This window comes from Papilio polytes, unplaced genomic scaffold, assembly GCF_000836215.1.
Source record: "Papilio polytes unplaced genomic scaffold, Ppol_1.0 DF823691.1, whole genome shotgun sequence".
In the NCBI taxonomy this organism is placed as follows: domain Eukaryota; kingdom Metazoa; phylum Arthropoda; class Insecta; order Lepidoptera; family Papilionidae; genus Papilio; species Papilio polytes.
Window position 1 is genome coordinate 2163937 of NW_013525513.1, and position 17814 is coordinate 2181750.

The 17814-nt window shown below is 33.6% G+C and overlaps 3 protein-coding genes across 3 annotated transcripts; 2 read left to right on the plus strand and 1 right to left on the minus strand.

Moving 5' to 3' along the window:
- Positions 1–47: 47 nt before the first annotated feature.
- On the minus strand, positions 48–3586 carry LOC106104273 (UDP-glucuronosyltransferase 3A1-like). Its single transcript, XM_013284273.1, has 8 exons — positions 3438–3586; positions 3259–3349; positions 2724–2916; positions 2158–2352; positions 1629–1848; positions 1217–1436; positions 704–923; positions 48–450 (listed from the first exon to the last, which is right to left on the minus strand). The coding sequence occupies exons 1-8, from the start codon at positions 3582–3584 to the stop codon at positions 168–170; spliced, it is 1569 nt and encodes a 522-aa protein (XP_013139727.1). The 5' UTR covers positions 3585–3586; the 3' UTR covers positions 48–167.
- A 429-nt stretch (positions 3587–4015) lies between these two features.
- Positions 4016–10389, plus strand: LOC106104272 (UDP-glucuronosyltransferase 2B9-like). The gene is made up of 8 exons (XM_013284272.1): positions 4016–4269; positions 4945–5032; positions 5315–5507; positions 5745–5942; positions 6659–6878; positions 7099–7318; positions 8393–8612; positions 9760–10389. The coding sequence occupies exons 1-8, from the start codon at positions 4123–4125 to the stop codon at positions 10025–10027; spliced, it is 1554 nt and encodes a 517-aa protein (XP_013139726.1). The 5' UTR covers positions 4016–4122; the 3' UTR covers positions 10028–10389.
- Positions 10390–10621: 232 nt separating this feature from the next.
- Positions 10622–17632, plus strand: LOC106104045 (UDP-glucuronosyltransferase 2B1-like). Its single transcript, XM_013283983.1, has 8 exons — positions 10622–10996; positions 12104–12194; positions 14272–14464; positions 15395–15592; positions 15691–15910; positions 16224–16443; positions 16546–16765; positions 17362–17632. Exons 1-8 carry the CDS (start codon positions 10847–10849, stop codon positions 17630–17632), a joined length of 1563 nt encoding a protein of 520 aa, XP_013139437.1. The 5' UTR covers positions 10622–10846.
- The last annotated feature ends 182 nt before the right edge of the window (positions 17633–17814 follow it).

The following is a 17814-nucleotide window of genomic DNA, read 5'->3' on the forward strand; positions in this document are numbered from 1 at the left end:
AATAATTCATGCCGCTTCTTTCAATAACAAAAAGTTTTTCTTGTATTGTCACATAATGGATCGGAAAAGACGAATTGAGTACCTCCTTCTTTGGGGAAGTCAGTCAAAAATGAAAAGTTAACGTTGGAATAAATGTATGTTAACAATGTAAATGTCCATCCATTCAATTAATTAACTTTTTGTTTTGATGCAGCACATTTTATGGACATTAGTAGTATTCCACGGAATATTTTAAATACAATCTTAACAGATAAGTAAAATATTAAAAACATAACAATTGCTAAGTCTAAATACAACTTCTGGTACCAGGGTAGCATATTCGCTTGGGAGCGTAGATGAAGAGCGCCTTTTGTTCTTATAACATGTGACACCCAATGAGTCAATTCCTTTCCGGGTGATGTCGCTCGATCGTGGTAGACAAATGAATACTCTTTCACTTTTTGGGTGTATCTGGAATTATATCCAAATATCCAAATTAATAACTTAAAAGTTACACTTTCCACCTTTAGTACTAAAACACAGTTAAAATAGCTTTTTCTTTTGTGTTTTTGCTGGTTATGCTCTACATCATTGCGAAATTTCATCGAAATCCGTTCAGCAGTTCTAACAAACATCTATCCACCTAAACTTTAAAATTCATAATATTAGTATGAAGTAAAATTATTATAAATGTTGGGTAATATTTAAGCTAATTTTTGTTTACCTTGGATTGTCTAAAATTTCTTTGATAGCTATTTCCATGTTAACAACAACATCGTCGTTCAAATCAACTCTCATTCCAAAGCCTTTCTCTACAACACGATTGATGTTCATATGTTGATCTCCGAACATGGGTACGCCGATAATTGGAACTCCAAAATGCAAGGTTTCCAGTATGGAAAGCAAACCTCCATGCGTGATGAATAATTTGCAGTTAGGATGAGCTGTAAAAAAGCGAAAACATTTAATTCTTAGAACCCGCACACACCCTTGAGTAAACTATCGCACACCTGTAGTTGTGCAACTAAACAGTTGAATTGGCTGCGAAACAATCGACAATCGCAACAATTGTGCGATAGTTCAAACTAACGTGTGCGTTTGCTCTTAGACCATTGCAACCTTTTCATAACTCACGGCATATTTCTTAATGTAGATAGTTTATTTTGTAGTTATTCTTTCTTAAATTGCAAGTAAAGGAATCGTTCTTTTGACATATTTTGTTTGCTATTTTGCTTACCCAAAATACTCCATTGTGGTGCCCATGACACTATGTGCACATTCTTAGGCCGATCTAATAAATCCTCTTCGAATTTCCAAATAACAGTTTGCTTTAATTTGCTAAATACATCCAATAGACCTTTCTTTATTATATCAGGTATTCTGCTACTTTTTAACATCGATCCCATGCTGAAGTAAATGAATCCGTTTCGAGCATTGTCGGCAACTTGCTGTAAATTCTGTAATTCAAAAAAGAATAAAATCTTACTAATTAGTTAAGAGAATCAGACTGTACATATGCATGTTAACTATTTGACTAGGAGATATGTAGTTTAATTATGTGACTTAATATTAATTCATCCCACGAACATCCGCAATGCCAAGGCGCTGCCGGCCTTTAAGGGAGGAGTACGCTCTTTTCTTGTACTTACCGATGGCAAAGGATCAATATTATCTGTAATATGATATCCTCCAATTGGTATATAGTTCGGAGGTAGACTTATAGAAGTACCTGCAGATAAATGTGAGTTTCCCAACATGAGTGATCCATTATATCTCACTTCGTTGAATGGTGGTAAGTCTCTACCTCTCAAAGCAACAGACGATGCGAATGCGTTGTTATAAATACGATTTTCTCTATGTCTAAGTCTCCTGAAAGTAATTTTAATATTAGTAGCAGTAAAATATATATTCTAACATACCATTGCCTAATTGTGATGATTCGTCTACTTATATTTGGACCAGGTTGAATATCAACTGCGAATATTCTAGTCGTACGTATAAAGTGAACTGAACAATTGATATGATTGTACAATTTTATTAAAGTTTATAATATACCTAGTCAGAAGAATATTCATTGTCGAAGCCAGCACACACAATTTGCCTATATTCTACATTTATAAAGTTATCTTTAAAGGTTTCTAATTTTGATAACCTCACAAAGTAACAAAAAATTCTTACCATTTAAAATATTTTGTGTGTATCACGTGCCATAGTTCTTGCGCCCTGTTCCAGAAGTCTAATGGTGTAACTACATCAGCGAGATGCTGAGGGTTGTACGCTGGGTTGGGTACTTCATCAATGAGGTCCAATACAAGCCAATGAGGGTCCAAGGAAGATGACCATATAAGAGGACATTCGAATACCGAAGCGAATCTGTAAACGGATTTAAAAGAGATAACATCGGATTTATGGCAGATCAAAAAATATTACGCACATATTGTTTATTAAATTGTTAAGTCGGTTGATGGATATGATAGGAAGGGGACATAAACCATAAAGTATTATGAATGAATGTGTGGCTAAAAATACAGAAGAAGAGCGGAGAAAGTAAGGATGGATTGTGTGAAATAGAATATGCTTTAGGAGGGAGTGGATTCAGATATGACGGCTGATAGAAATGTATGCACGAGCATCACATACTGTGCTGAAAGTCTTTAGGGACAAGGACAAGTTGATGATGATGTTAGATGGATATGAATAAACAAAAAAACGGACATTTGAGTTTTAACAAACTTGATACTTACCCAGCATAAAGTTCACTATATAGCCATTCAACGATAACTGCATCAAATTGTTCACTAGTGTCGTTGATCAAGCGTTGAACATTCGGATGTCCGAGTGTACCGTTAACAAATTCAGTTGTCACAAATAGCATAAATTCTATATTCTTAACATTCCATGTGTTCATTAAAATATTTTTAGTATCGAACAATTCATCTGAAATAAAAATTACTATTATTTTACTGTCGAAATATGTATTGAAATGTATTTCTTAATTAATCTCTTTTAGACTTTCTTTAACTATACTTTCTAAAATATCTTTAACAGATGCTTCTAGCAATCTCATTATAAGTTTGCCCTTATCCCTACAGAGGGTTGTTACAGTATGTGCTGCTCTTCCATACATGTCTATCAGCCGTCATATCGGAATTTACTCTAGGAATGGAATCCTTAACTATAACGTATTAAACGGCACAGAAGAAAAAAAGGACATACTGATCAATGTGAGTGAACACAAAGTAAACAATTTTTTTTTAAATTAAGTAAAAAAATTCTTACCTGGTGGCATTAGTTTGAAGTCAGATGATATATCAATTTGTCTTAACCTTGGATGCTCCATTTTCATCATTATTGGCGTTATATAAGTCACCTGGAAATAAAACATTTATTAAAGTCTTTCCCCTACTAAATTTAAATTTAACAATATCTTATCGAATTTAAATTTTCATTAAAAATACCTCATGTCCATCATTCAGTAGATGTCTTACGTAACCTTCTCCAAGAATTGCATGACTTCTTCCCGGTACTGGAAATACCAGGAGTATTTTGTACGCTGAACATAATTCATTTATTATTAAAAATGTACTAAAACTTGCAAGACGCATTGTCTAACACTTCACAAAGACGAATGTTATAGTAAAACTCATTTATATCTCAGTTTAAATTGATTTAACAATCTATTAAGATGTCGATAAGGTGATTTGTTAATTATAAAGTAATTGAGTTACAGCAATAACTAAATCTTTGTCTACCCATTAAGTGATAATTTTTTTTAGACATGACATTTATTTTCATACATAATACACTTGTTAAAATTATAAACACATGAAGTGTTGTTATTTGTTACTCTGGAAGTACTTCTAATATCAATAACATACTGAGATTGCCAAAAAACCTTAAAAATTACTACAATTACACGTTATTCCTGTTAAAAACAGGTTATTCGATTTGTAATCGTATAAAATAAACAGTTATTTGCTATTCGTGTGAATTGGGAATAAATAAACATACATTTGTTAGTTTAGATTCATCTCAGAGATGTAAACACGTATCGCGTCAAGTTGTTTAAATATTATGTAAATTGTCGTATTGAAGTTTTAAGGTTAAGATTGATTTCAATATTTAGTGCTTTTTGCTATCGGGATGTCGTTTATTAAAGTATTCATAATAATAGCGGTAATAACAAGTTGTTTTGCGTATAATATCTTGTTAGTTTCACCTTTACCAAGCGGCAGTCATGGAATATTGGGCGATGCATTTATCAGAATCTTCACGAATGCCGGCCATAAGGTAATGTATAAATGTTTGTTTACGAAGTCGTTACTTGTTTTTTTATCCAGCCTCAGACAGTTTATAATTCAAGGGCAGTTTGGCAAACTACAAAAACGTCGCAACATACATATAACGAATGCGAAAAGCGACTTTTTTGTTTTTTTTTGTTGAATAACCTAGCACTTGACCACGAAATGAAATTATAGTCATATGTTTTTTTTATCGAAAATTCGTTTTCCAATTTATTCCTCAATGATCCATAAACCAATCTATGTATGTAAGACATATATCTTACACTAGTTATTGCTCACAACTTCGTCCGCATGAATTAAAAAATACATCATATGATACTAATAACGTAGATTTGTAATGGTGTAATGAAATCGATTCAGTTTTTGAGTTATTCCTATTTGTAAAACTAGTATAGATGTATATTATTTTGACGATTATTTAGATGCGAATAATATAAGTACCGTTACAATATTTTAATTTTATTTAATTATTCAAACGGTGCACTAGATGTCTCTGTACTATTCAAATGACATTGGAAAGGACAATGTGTCTGCGAGATCTTATCAGTAATGATAAAGCAAACAATATGGCCTTTATGGTCATGGCCTTTATGCTTCTGAAATCAAGATATAACAAGGCATATCCACTACAATCACGTTAAAATGTTTAAATTCCTTACAGGTTACCTTTATTTCTTCGATGACAAAACTAACATCATCTCCAAATGTTACAGTAATCAATGTAGCTGCTAACATAAAAACATTTCCAGGTAAGTTTTTACAAAATTCAAGTTACTAGATTATTCTATATTGCCAAGCATGTATGGATGTTTGTTAGAGTTTGTAGCCTAAACGGCTGAAGGGATTTTGATGAAAATTAGAACAGATGTAGAGGATAGTCTGGAAGAACACATAGGCTACTTGCTTTTGTTTTTTTTAATTCCGCGCGGACGGAGTCGCGGGTGAAAGCTAGTGATAAATTTAAATGGAAACTTCAGCAACTCAGCATTAGACTTCTAAGCTATAATATCGTGTTTCATCTATTTTTACAGATGATTTATTAAACATAAAAGCAATAATGGATCAACAATCGGATATGCGTGATGACGATTTATTCTTCCCCGTCATGGACAATCTCAGTTTGGTAACAATGCAAATGAAGGAAGTACAGGAATTATTGAACGATGAGACGCAGAGTTTTGACGTAGTCATTGCGGAATGGATGTATAATGAAATATATGCTGGGTAAGCGTGTATATACAAAAATATATATTTGTCTCATTTTTTTAAAGGAGAACAAGAGGGATAGAATTTATTTCTTGTATCAGTGTTTTACTGTTATTCACTAATGTTTACCATTATTTGATCTTCTTTTTTGTCATCACAATTCCATCGAATAGTGTAAGAACTCATGTACAAATAAGCAATGATTTTTGTTTAATGATTTATGAAAACTAATCTTAACATTTTTGCTTGTTTCAGATTGTCAACATTGTACAATTGTCCCTTAATTTGGTTTTCATCTCTTGAACCCCACTGGTTATTTTTGAGGGTAATTGATGAAGCTCCGAATCCCGCTTATAATTCTGACAGTATGTCAGCTAATGTAATTCCTTATACATTCTCACAACGTGTTGAAGAATTGTGGCTACAGATATCTAGAAGCTTCTATCGAGAAATGTAAGATTCATTTGTTTTCTCTTGTTGAAAATATGACAAAAATCAAAACATGTCTCAAAGACTCAAATTAAAAACTAAGACATTGTTTTGAGTACATTTTAGCCTGAACATGTGCCAACTCTTTTGCGTAACTCTAAAATGCAAAAGTTTAGATGGATGAATGAATGTTTGTTTAAATTTGTAGCCTAAATTTCTGAACGGATCTCGATGAAATTTGGCATGGATGTTGGACATATTCTAGAACAACAGATATGTTCTTTGACATAGGCTACTTACTTTTGGATTTTCAATTCCGCAAAGATGGAGTCACAGGAGAAAGATAATAAATACTACAGTAATTATTTTAAATACAATATAGGCAATCATATAATTTTACTGTATCGCTTTATGTTCCCAAGTAATACAAATAATCATTCAAAACAACTGCGTTATGAAATGTTATCGTAACTATATAGGTTAAACGCATATAAAATATCATTATTATTGTCCGTTAGTATTCTCCCACTCGAGGAGGATTGAAAAAAAAAACAAAAGTAAGTAGGCTGTATGATCTTCTAGACTATTCTCTACATCTATGCCAAATATCAGAGATTGGTTCAACAAATAAGGCTACAAACTCTAACATCTAAACTATTGCGTTTGTAATATTAGTAAGATTTGTGTTTGGATTTTTTACGTTTTTTTTTAATGTGATTTTTATGTTTGATCCTTTTCAGATGGACATACAAAGACACTGAAGATGTTTTCAACGAAATATACACCCCATTGCTAACTAAAAGAGGCCGACCAGTACCAAAGTATAACGAAGTGAGATACAATGGAGCACTTACACTGGGTAACTCACACGCAATTTTGGGTCAAGCCACCAGATTACCACAGAACTATAAACCAATCGGAGGCTTTCATATTGAAGAAAATGTTAAGCCATTACCTGAGGTTAGAATGTTGTGCATCTTACAGTTTCGTATTATATCTATTTATGTTTGTTTGTTTTTATTTCATTTAGTTTCTTTATTACAGAAGAACACATAGGCTACTTGCTTTTGTTTTTTTAATTACACGCGGATGAGTCGCGGGCCAAAGCTAGTATAATTTGTTACAATAAAAATCTATATGTTGTTCTGTTACTTAATTTATTTTATTTTATATGTTACAGAAGTTAAAACAGATCATGGATGATGCAAAACACGGCGTTATTTACTTTAGTATGGGATCTAATTTAAGAAGCACGGACTGGCCTCTGGAGATTAAGAAAAAGTTGCTAAAAGTATTTGGTGAATTGAAACAAACTGTTATATGGAAGTTTGAAGAAACTTTGTCTGACTTACCAAGTAACGTTTATATAGTAAAATGGGCACCTCAACAAAGTATTTTAGGTAATTACAAAGACATTGAAATCTATACTAATATTATAAAGAGGAAAGATTTATATTTTTGTATGTATTGAAGTAATTCAAAAACAAAAAAATACTGGGCTGGTTTTAAAAATCGTCATCATCATCAGATGATCCTTATCCTACTCCTGTAGAGTCGGCGCAACAGGTTTTTGTCCTCCACATAACTCTATCATACGTCATCTCAGTTATCACTCCCTTTTTGATCATGTCACCTTTTACACGATCCATCCATCTCTTTCTAGGTCTACCTCTACCGATGTACCCTTCCACACTCATAACTAACGTCCTCCTTGTAACATGCGATTTATCCCAGGCTGATTTTAAAAATGTTTTCACCATTACAAACCTATTTACTGAGTATTATACAGTTTTTATTATTTCATATGGACGAAGTCGCGAGCAACAGCATAGTAATACAAAGGAGGCATAGTGAACAAATTTTTTCACCAGTACTTTTTCTTTCTTTCTTGGTATCGGTTGTCAAGTTAACTGCCACCTCGTGTCCTTGTATTGATATGTAATAAAACATTTTACAGAAATATTATATGCCTCTAATATTATGTCACACCTAATTTAAAATATAGACATGTGGGTTTGAAGATCTATTAACAGATAGTGTTAGAGGCGATCTGTGAAAAATATTTCAAGTGAAGTGTTAACTGTGCCTCCTCTATATGTTTGAATCTCTTTGGTGAATATTAATCTGTTGCTTTTGCTCGAGACATCGTTTGCACGGAATTTCAAAAAATTCAAATAATATTTATATAATGTTACTCGGTGATAATATAGCTTTCGATTGATGAAACAATTTTTGATATTCACAAAGTAGATTTTGGGATTTCCCTTTTATAATACTAAATATAGATTGAAATGAAACTTTAATTTTAATAGATCTTGTTAAAAATGTTATGCTAGCAAATTAGGCAAATGTATGTACAAAACATTATTTAGTTTAGTTTATTAAGTAAGTACTTTTAGGACCAACTTATAAAAATAATGAAATGACTGAAGAAAGTAGGTGCTAAATTAACCTTGTTTTTTTTTAATTTTCAGCACATCCAAATTGTGTCTTGTTTATAACACATTGTGGTTTATTATCAACAACTGAGGCGATATACTTTGGCGTCCCTACAGTCGGAATCCCAGTTTTTGTTGACCAATTTGTAAATGCAGAAAGAGCGGTCAGAAAAGGATTCGGCAAGAAAGTGAGCCTGTCCTATTCATTGGTCGATGACTTAAAAGTTGCACTTAAGGATGTATTAAGTAATTCCAGGTAAGTTAGAAATTTAACGTAAGACTTTAGTATTGTAATGTAATGTACCTTAAATCATTTAAGTTTTACAGTGGTAATGCCCACTTTAACATCTTAGAACTGCAGGGCCGGCACGCCGGTGTAATACCACGACCATACAGAAGACAGGCGTGAAATGGAAGCAATTCCGTGTTTCGTCTGATGAGTGTGGTGACGGAGGCCTAATTTAAGTCCCTTTCTCTTTGCCATCCTTTTCTTATAAGGAGAGGATAAGAAGAGGAAGTGGATTTGACGGTGGAGGAGATGCATATGAAGAGGAAATATCCTATTTATGTGCGTTCTCTCCTCCGTCGGGAAAGGGTAGGCAATGCATCTGCAATTGCGGATGTCTATGGGCAGCGGTCGTTTCTCTATTTTGGCGAATTCAGGTGGCCGCTTACTCGTTTGCCACCGTATGTTATAAAAAAAGAAATATATAGAGTAGGCATAGTGTACAAAATTTTTACCGGTACTTTCTCTAAAAGGTTACAATATAAATTGTCAATTTTAGTGCCACCTCGTGTGTTTGTATTGTAATAAAACGTTTAACAAAATTGTAATAAGCTCCATCTTTTGTTAAAAAATATAAACATTTAAATATTATTTGATGACTAATATTGTCAATTAATTGAAATAAATCATATTGACATGGTTTTGAAGTTTGATTATGTGGAAAATATTCCAACTATGCCTACACTGTACATTTTTTTGGATACTCTTTGAGTGTATCATGTTGAAAAAATTAAATCTCTGTAACACAAAAAGAATATTTTGTAATTGTAATGTTGATACAATTCTTATATAAGCTTCCGCCCGCGACTTCGTTCACGTGGTATGGTATGAACAACACTGAGTAGCCTATGTGATCTTTCAGACTATCCTCTACGTCTATCCCAAATTTTATCGAAATCCGTTCAGCCGTTTAGGCTACAAACTATAACAAACATCCATCCATCTAAACTTTCACATTCATAATATTAGTAATCTTATATTTATATACATAAACATATACGTAAGTGTTTACGAAAATTACTTAATTGAAGTCTATTGGATCTTAAGATAATTTTTTTTATTTGAGAATTTTTATGAGGAAATTTTATTTATAATGTAAATTTTTGTGGCGTTTCAGATATCGTGACAAAGCAAAGGAATTGTCCGCTATCTACCACGACAGAATATTAAAACCTCACGAAGAGATCGTTCATTGGGTAGAACATGTGATTCGCAGTAATGGTGCGACTTATTTGCGTTCCCCAGCACTTATGTTGCCCTGGTACCAGAAATTATACCTTGACCTTCTAGCAATCATCTTTTCCATAACAATTACAGCTGCGGTTATCATGAAGTGTTTAGTGACAATGATTCAGCGAAAATTTAGTAAGACAAAAACTGACTAGCAATATTTCCAACTAAGAGCAGGCGCACACCTTTGACTAAACGATCGCACGACTGATGTGCGATTGTCGATTGTTTCGCAGCCAATTCAACTGTGTGCGCACCTCGATATAGGCTCATGGGAATCAAAGCGAGACTAAACGGTTTTGCGATAGTTTAGTAAAATGTGTGCGTCTAAGTATCGTTTTAGTTACAAAATATATTTTTTTGGGCAATTTATGGTGATTGATGGTTGAATGTTGTGTCATCCAATTATTTAAAAAAAACCAGTGATACATTTGTAGTGAAAAAGTTTCCGGATAAATAAAACCTGTCGATTACGAATTAACGAATAACACAAATTAAACATTCACAAATAACTGAATTTATGTTTTATTTTTCATTTATTAACATAGAAAAAAATTATTGACTCGATTTTAAATTCCTGCGAATATTTAATAGCAAACATTTCTGGTAATAACCACTCTTATTAACACAAAAGTCTACCTTTAAGCAGTACGAAAATCTATAGTACAACCTTTATTTAGCAAAATTAATACGCAATGTAGTTTCACACCAGGGCTGAACAATCAGCAAAAATAAATAAATTATGCTTATTGTTGTTTCAGTACTGCTCTGTTTACTGCTTTACCTCATTACTGTCCTCGTGTGAAAGTATTATAAACATAGCCTGCAGATACTGTTAATATGTACTTCTTGCATTAAGTACTTTACAATGTAAGTAAGTGAACGTGTATCGTGTAAGTCATTGTTCGAGACTTTGTTCACTGTTAAGATTAAAAACGTTGCTATTTTATTTTCTTGTATATAAGTGATTAACAATGCGGGTTATTCTGATATCAATCTTTATTTTATGTATTTCGAGTTACAGTGATACGTATAAACTGTTAGTCGTGTTCCCTATTCCTGGAAAAAGTCATTCTATTCTAGGTAATGCGTTTGTTAGACATTTGTTGAATGCAGGACATGAGGTAAGTCGGAGCTATTGATAAAATTACTATATCTATACCAACATTACAAAGAAAATAAAAAAGTAAAGTAAGATTTGCATTTTTATATATATTGAGATAACTCAGAAACTATTGGACCGATTTTAAAAATACTTTCATCATTAAAAAGCTACGTTATCAGTGAGTAACATGAGGTAATTTTTTTATTGTTTTTTTAAATTCTCGCAGACAAAATCGCGTGCAATAGTTAGTTAATCATAATTATTAATTGGAAATTGTTACTTGTTTATGAATTCCCCTTTTATTGACAATTAACATTGTTTAGGAAAGAACATATAATAATTGTTCTTGTACAATACAATGTTATACTATTATGTTTTATTACAAGATTAGTAAAATTATTGCAAATACTTTATTTGACAAATGCAAGTAGAAATTTTGTCAAAAAACTATAAAGGTCATATTTAATGTTGGATGGATGTTTGTTAGAGTTTGTAGCATAAAAGGCTGAACCGATTCCGATTTTTCCGATTCCGAAATTTAGTACAGATGTAGAGGATAGTCCGGAGAAACATATAGGCTACTCACTTTTTTCCAAGTGAACGGAGTCGCAGGCGAAAGCTAGTAACATAATAAAGTTAGGAATTTTCAGATATACCTTAACTAGGTAGTAGGTAGTAGCAAGGACGACTATTACATATGTACAAAACGTACATAATCTTGTGAAGAATATGTTTACTGTTTGAATGATTACTAAGGAATACAATGTAAATGTGTTTATTCAGGTCAGATAAATAGCTGATATCAATATGCGAGACTTTGCATCAGGACTTTAACCTGATAATTTTTTAATTTGATGTGAATAGCAATTTCTATAGAAATTAAAACTTAGAATACTTCATATTCGGTCTTTGTTTTAAACACAATATTTCCTTCCTGCTTGTCTTGTAAATATAAAAATCAAGATCTCGAATCGAATCGAATGCGACAGTCTGCGATGTCGAATCTCGATGAAACTTCGCATAGATGATACTGGAAAAACACATAGGATACTTCCTGTTGTTTTAATTCCATGCGGACGGAGTCGGTGACAAAAGCTAGTAACATATACATTTTCTTTTATTTCAGGTTACGTATATAACGCCGATTCCAATGAAAGATGTCAATTCAAAATTGCGGCAAATTAACGTCGAATCAAATCGAAACTATTTTGCAGCTGGTAATTGTTACATTTATCTAAATCTAAAGCGCACGCACACCTTTGACTAAACTAAAACTAAAAAATAACTAATGAACGTATTGCAAAAAGCTTCGGGTTAACGGAAGACAAAGTACTAGTGTATAAAATAAACCACTTCGAGTTTTTACTTTCGTTGTAGTTTTGCAGATATATGGTAATTTTTACAGAATTAGGCACATTTTCAAAAAATAAATCTATCGAGAAAAGTTTGTCCAATCGTGATTCTGTTCCACGAGACTTTAGTTAAAGGACTGAAGTTACACATACTAAAATATCACCAATCAAATCTTTGTAGAAATCCTTTTCTATGCTTCCAAAGATGCGCAATTTGCGAAAACAGCGCCTTAATTGCTATAAGCTAATGTGCGTTTAGTTGTGCAACTAATCAGTTGAATTGACTACGAAACAAAAGACAATCTCATAACAGTTGTAATATATTTTAGTAAAAGGTGTACGCCCGCTCGAAACAATCTAAAAAAAATATAAAACTGTCCAAATGACAATGCCTACGACACTCCAGGCAAAAATTTGAATCAAATGGTGGCAAACAAGGGCATAAGTTGCCTTTAAGTTATGGTGGGGAAGGGGAGGCACAAAAAGATATTATTTAGTTAATCTAATCCGCGTCCTCTGCCACCTTATAAGAAAAGTATCCTTACAGGAAAAGGGTGGTAAGTAAAAGGGTCTAAAATTAGGCTTCCAGAACGGCCACCTATCAGACGAAACGCGGATTTACTTTAACTGATGTCCATAATGATACACGTCAATATCTGTTCATTTGTTGAAGCCCTAAGTTAGTCATAGTGTAACTTATATCGAAACCCGAAATAAAAACCTTTAGCGGTATTTGAGGGCGTAGTTTCACCGGGCGGTGAAATAAACCACTATCTTACTAATATTATAAATGCGAAAGTTTAGATGGATGGATGGATGGATGGATAGATGGATGGATAGATGGATGGATAGATGGATGGATGTTCGTTAGCGTTTGTAGCCTAAACGGCTGAACGGATCTCTATGAAATTTGGCACAGGTTTAGGGCATAGTCTGGAAGAACACATAGGCTACTTTTTATCCCCGGAATAGTTACGGTTCCCGTGGGATTCATTAATTTAGTTTTTTAATGTTTATTCGATCATTCTGCAACGGTTCAACATATGTTATTAAAATTTGGCACATATATAAAACAAAGTCTGGAGTACACATGGGATAAGCTTCATCCCCGAGAAATGTCCGGTTCCCGAGGGATACGTAATTTATATAGTTTGTATGTTTTCTAATACCACGCGGACGAAGTCGCGGGCAACAGCTCGTATTATAATAAAACAGTTTATCGTTTCACGTACACGGATACAAAATGGAGAGAGAGCAAACGAGAGAGGGGTCAGCACGGTGTAGCAGCGGGCGACTGGTCGGTCGGCCGGCGCAGCTCGGTGCGTGATTTGGATGTTGTGCGTCCGCGCCGTGGGAAGCGCTCTGCAGCGCGTTAGAAATATGAATAGAATATGAATTTGAATGTGGAGTGTTCATGTCCGTTTTGTTTGTGTTAAAAAAAAATATTTTTGTATGTGCATTTTGTGTGATGTGTTATGAGTTATGAATGTGTGAATGCGTGTAAGTAATACTATAAATAAATGACAAATAAATAAATGTAGTGTAGTATATAAATAGATAGATAGTTAAATGAATAGATAAGTACACTACAAACGTAAGATAGGCGCGAAAAACATTGACGTGATAACGATAGTTCTATCGTGACATTGAAAAATAGCATTCGATATCCGTTGCTCATTAAACTTTTATGTTTTCACACCTGCCAAGGATTTAATTAGTAAAGCCAAAACCAATTAGATATCAATTGCTTGTAAAATTGATGGTGATAAATCTACATCAGATAATTGCGCTATTTTTTTTATAATACGTTTTCTATACAAACGGAAGCACAGGCTTCCAATATCGTAACAATTATGATAATAACTAGTTATACAAGCAGCTGGAAAAAATTAATCCAACATGAAGTCAAGGTTGTTAATACTAGAAGTTTTTTTTTTTACAGAAGAAGTACTCGACATTCAAAAGCTGATGAGAAAGGAAGTTGATATGAAGGACATGCCAACGGTCTTCACAATGATGTTTAATATTGCTAACGCTACAATACATCATGAAAATGTGCAAAAGGTGATTCATAACCCCGCAGAAAAATTCGATGCAGTAATCGCCGAATGGATGTATAGTGAATTATATTCAGGGTATGTCTATGTTAAGATATCTTTCTTCCTCGCTAGTATCTCATATGGTAGTGAGGTCAGCTCTCTTTGTTACCTCCACTTCGCTCTATCCTCGACATGAAACTTGGCACTCGTAGAAATAAGATTGTTAAAATCCAACTGTACCCTAAAAACATAGACACTGTTTACTTAAACATGTGTTTTAACTCTTTGTGGATACATACATTGATTTCCAAGTGTGTTCTTTTTTTACTTTTTGACTGCGATTCGGAAACTTGCATAATAATGTATATAAATATCCCATGCTAAATTTATTTCTGACCAGCTCTGATGTAAAAATTCTTTTAGTCTTTATAAGTACTCGTATATTTTAAATGTACAATTAACAGTACAATTTTATTAAACATTTATGGAATCAGGAAATTTTCCTTTTTTTATTATTTATTTCTGAAGACAATAAATATAAAAAACAATTACAATAACCTCAATAATTCACGAAGCTTCCTGTTTACAAGAATAAATAATTATTGTCAATGAAGAGAAATACATAGTAGATAAGGAACGGTGAACGTCCAATTAATGATCTTACGATCAAAAGTTCAGTGGTAATGGCGTTGAATAAAAAAAAGTTGTAATTTTTTTTAATATTAGTAGATCTTTGTTAATTTACTAATATTTCCTTTGACCATGCCAACTAAGCTCTAGGCTTGTGCTAGGATATGGTTCACGACATTAGTCGAATGGTGGGATTCGAACCCTCGACCGTGAAATCGGTAGTCCGTACCCTAAACCATTAGGCTATTGGCGCTTGCTTGTTTGTTTTTGATTTGATTCGAATTGAATTGTTGAAAAATAATCTTGATAATACGATGTCTCGCCATTTAAACGGTCGGACCGATTATGCGTGATTTTTTATTTAAAATTATTAACCATGCCATTATGTAATTACAGGTTTTCCGCTGTGTTTAACTGTCCACTGATATTCTTTTTATCTGTGAGTCCTCACAATATGGCGTTGTCGCTGATAGATCAAATACCGAATCCAGCGTACACCGCCGATCATGTCAAGTCGAACTCAATACCGCCATTTACCTTCTGGACGCGTGTACAAGAGTTACTCACACTTTTTGATTGGAAGATCTACAGATGGTAAGTTTAACAGAAGAACAATGTCACTATCATGCTAAGCGATCATCCGACGGTATCCAACTGTAAGAAAACAAAAAGAAATCATAACTTTTTTCCAGGTGGGTAAACGATCGGAATATTAAATCTTACGACGAAGCATTTAAATCAGCTGTAACGAAAAGAGGTCGTACTCTACCTCCTCTAGATGAAATAAAATACAACGCGTCTCTCATATTCGGAAACTCACACATTTCTACAGCTGATGGTGTTCCTCTTCCGCGTAACCTCGTGGAAATAGGCGGATATCATATTAGTAGTAATGTAGAAGCTTTACCTAAGGTAAGTGTATAAAATTGAAATGCTTTCCAATCAGAAATAATCAAAGAATGGACAAACAGAAAACATTCAAGCTAAATTTGAGCAGGATGGAACTAATAAAATGTTACTAGCTTTCGCCTGCGAATCCGTCCGCGTGGAATTAATAAAACAAAGGTAGGTTCTGACTATCCTTTACATCTATGTCAATTTTTTTCGGGATCCGTTCAACAGTTTAGGCTACAAACTCTTACAAAAATCTATCCATCTAAGCTTTCGCATTTATAACATTAAGTAAGATTTCGATTTTTTTAAAACGCAACAATTTCTGCTCCAGGATCTAAAAAAGATATTGGATGAAGCTAAGCATGGATTTATATTCTTTAGCATGGGCTCTATGCTTCAAAGTAGTAAAATGCCGGAGGAAATAAAAACAGGGTTGATAAAGATATTTAGTCAATTGAAACAGACAGTGATTTGGAAATTCGAAGTATCGCTACCAGACAAGCCAAAGAATATTTTTATAATAGACTGGGCTCCACAGCAGAGTATTTTGGGTAAATCAATACATTATAGTGCTTTTTTATACCATAAATAATTAGATGGGTATGGTTTTCTTTTGTGTTTCTGCTTTGTTGTAGTTTATTTTTCTTAACCAGCTCATCCGAACTGCGTTCTCTTCATCACGCATGGCGGTCTTCTATCTACGACTGAGGCCTTGCACTACAAAGTTCCTATCATCGGCATACCGATGTTTGCTGATCAGTTCATCAACATTAACAGAGCGGTCGCTAAAGGAATCGCTAAGAGAGTAGATTTAAATTATAACACACCTACAAACTTAAAACTTGCTATTGAAGAAATCCTTGAAAACTCGAGGTAAGCTGATAAGTTAGTGGAGTTGGGTTGTGTTCGTTTTTACAAGCAATTTCACTGTTTTTATCTATGACGAACAATGGTAACTTAGGCAAGATTATTGGAGTTGTTAATAAATAAATAAATGATAAGAACTTAAATAACTTCGCTTGTACTTTTAGTGGGTAACATTTACCTACTTTTTTTAATAACATAAGGTGGCCAACGAGCAAGCGGCCACCTGAATCCACCGAAGTGGAAAGCGACCGCTGCCCGCAATTGCAGACGCCTTACCTACCCTTAATTGACGGAGGATGAGATGTACATAAAGAGGACATTTTTCCTTCCTATGCGTCTTCTCCATCGTTAAATCCACTATTCCTTCCCATTCTTTCCTATTAAAAAAAAGGTGGAAAGAGAAAGGGACTAAAATTAAGCCTCCGGCACCACACTCATGAGACGAAACGCGGAATTGCTTCCACTTCACGTCTGTTTTCTGTGTGGTCGTGGTATCGCACCGGGCGAGCCAATCCATTCTTGCGAAGATGTAAAAGCAGAATCTACCGTCATTAAAATAAAAGAAGGATTTATTTATTTTTATAACGTATTTCTAATTTCAGTTATCGTGATCGAGTTAATGAACTCAGCTTTGTATACCACGACCGGGTGATATCACCGGGAGCAGAAATCACACGTTGGGTGGATCATGTTATAAAAACGAAAGGCGCACCACATCTTCGTTCTCCAGCACTTCTGGTTCCCTGGTACCAAAAGTTGTACCTCGATCTTGTTTTCTTAATAATAATCGTGGTCTCCGTATTTTATATTAGTATCAAAAGATTAATAATGAAGAACAGACGTGATGTTACTTTGTCTAAAAAGCGAAGTTGATTTGTAAGTTATTTTTACGTTATATATAGTATAGATTTATAATTCTTTAAAATTTTGTTTTATTTTTAAACTTCATAATTGTTAACGGTATTTGCATCCATCCCTATAATTACTGTTACTCAAATAACCCTTACGTACTCCTCAGTAATCTCTTATTACTTTTACCGAACTTAACATTATAA

What these genes read in the sequence shown, in the direction of transcription:
- LOC106104273 (XM_013284273.1), bottom strand. Translation starts at nt 3,584, where the DNA reads ATGCGTCTTGCAAGTTTTAGTACATTTTTAATAATAAATGAATTATGT. An exon ending in TACTGAATGATGGACATGAG is followed by an intron (nt 3,350 to 3,437) that starts GTATTTTTAATG and finishes TTTTATTTCCAG; the next exon opens with GTGACTTATATAACGCCAAT. An exon ending in TATAGTGAACTTTATGCTGG is followed by an intron (nt 2,353 to 2,723) that starts GTAAGTATCAAG and finishes ATCCGTTTACAG; the next exon opens with ATTCGCTTCGGTATTCGAAT.
- LOC106104272 (XM_013284272.1), top strand. Translation starts at nt 4,123, where the DNA reads ATGTCGTTTATTAAAGTATTCATAATAATAGCGGTAATAACAAGTTGT. An exon ending in TCACGAATGCCGGCCATAAG is followed by an intron (nt 4,270 to 4,944) that starts GTAATGTATAAA and finishes AATTCCTTACAG; the next exon opens with GTTACCTTTATTTCTTCGAT. An exon ending in ATGTTAAGCCATTACCTGAG is followed by an intron (nt 6,879 to 7,098) that starts GTTAGAATGTTG and finishes TATATGTTACAG; the next exon opens with AAGTTAAAACAGATCATGGA.
- LOC106104045 (XM_013283983.1), top strand. Translation starts at nt 10,847, where the DNA reads ATGCGGGTTATTCTGATATCAATCTTTATTTTATGTATTTCGAGTTAC. An exon ending in ATGTAGAAGCTTTACCTAAG is followed by an intron (nt 15,911 to 16,223) that starts GTAAGTGTATAA and finishes TTTCTGCTCCAG; the next exon opens with GATCTAAAAAAGATATTGGA. An exon ending in TCCACAGCAGAGTATTTTGG is followed by an intron (nt 16,444 to 16,545) that starts GTAAATCAATAC and finishes TTTCTTAACCAG; the next exon opens with CTCATCCGAACTGCGTTCTC.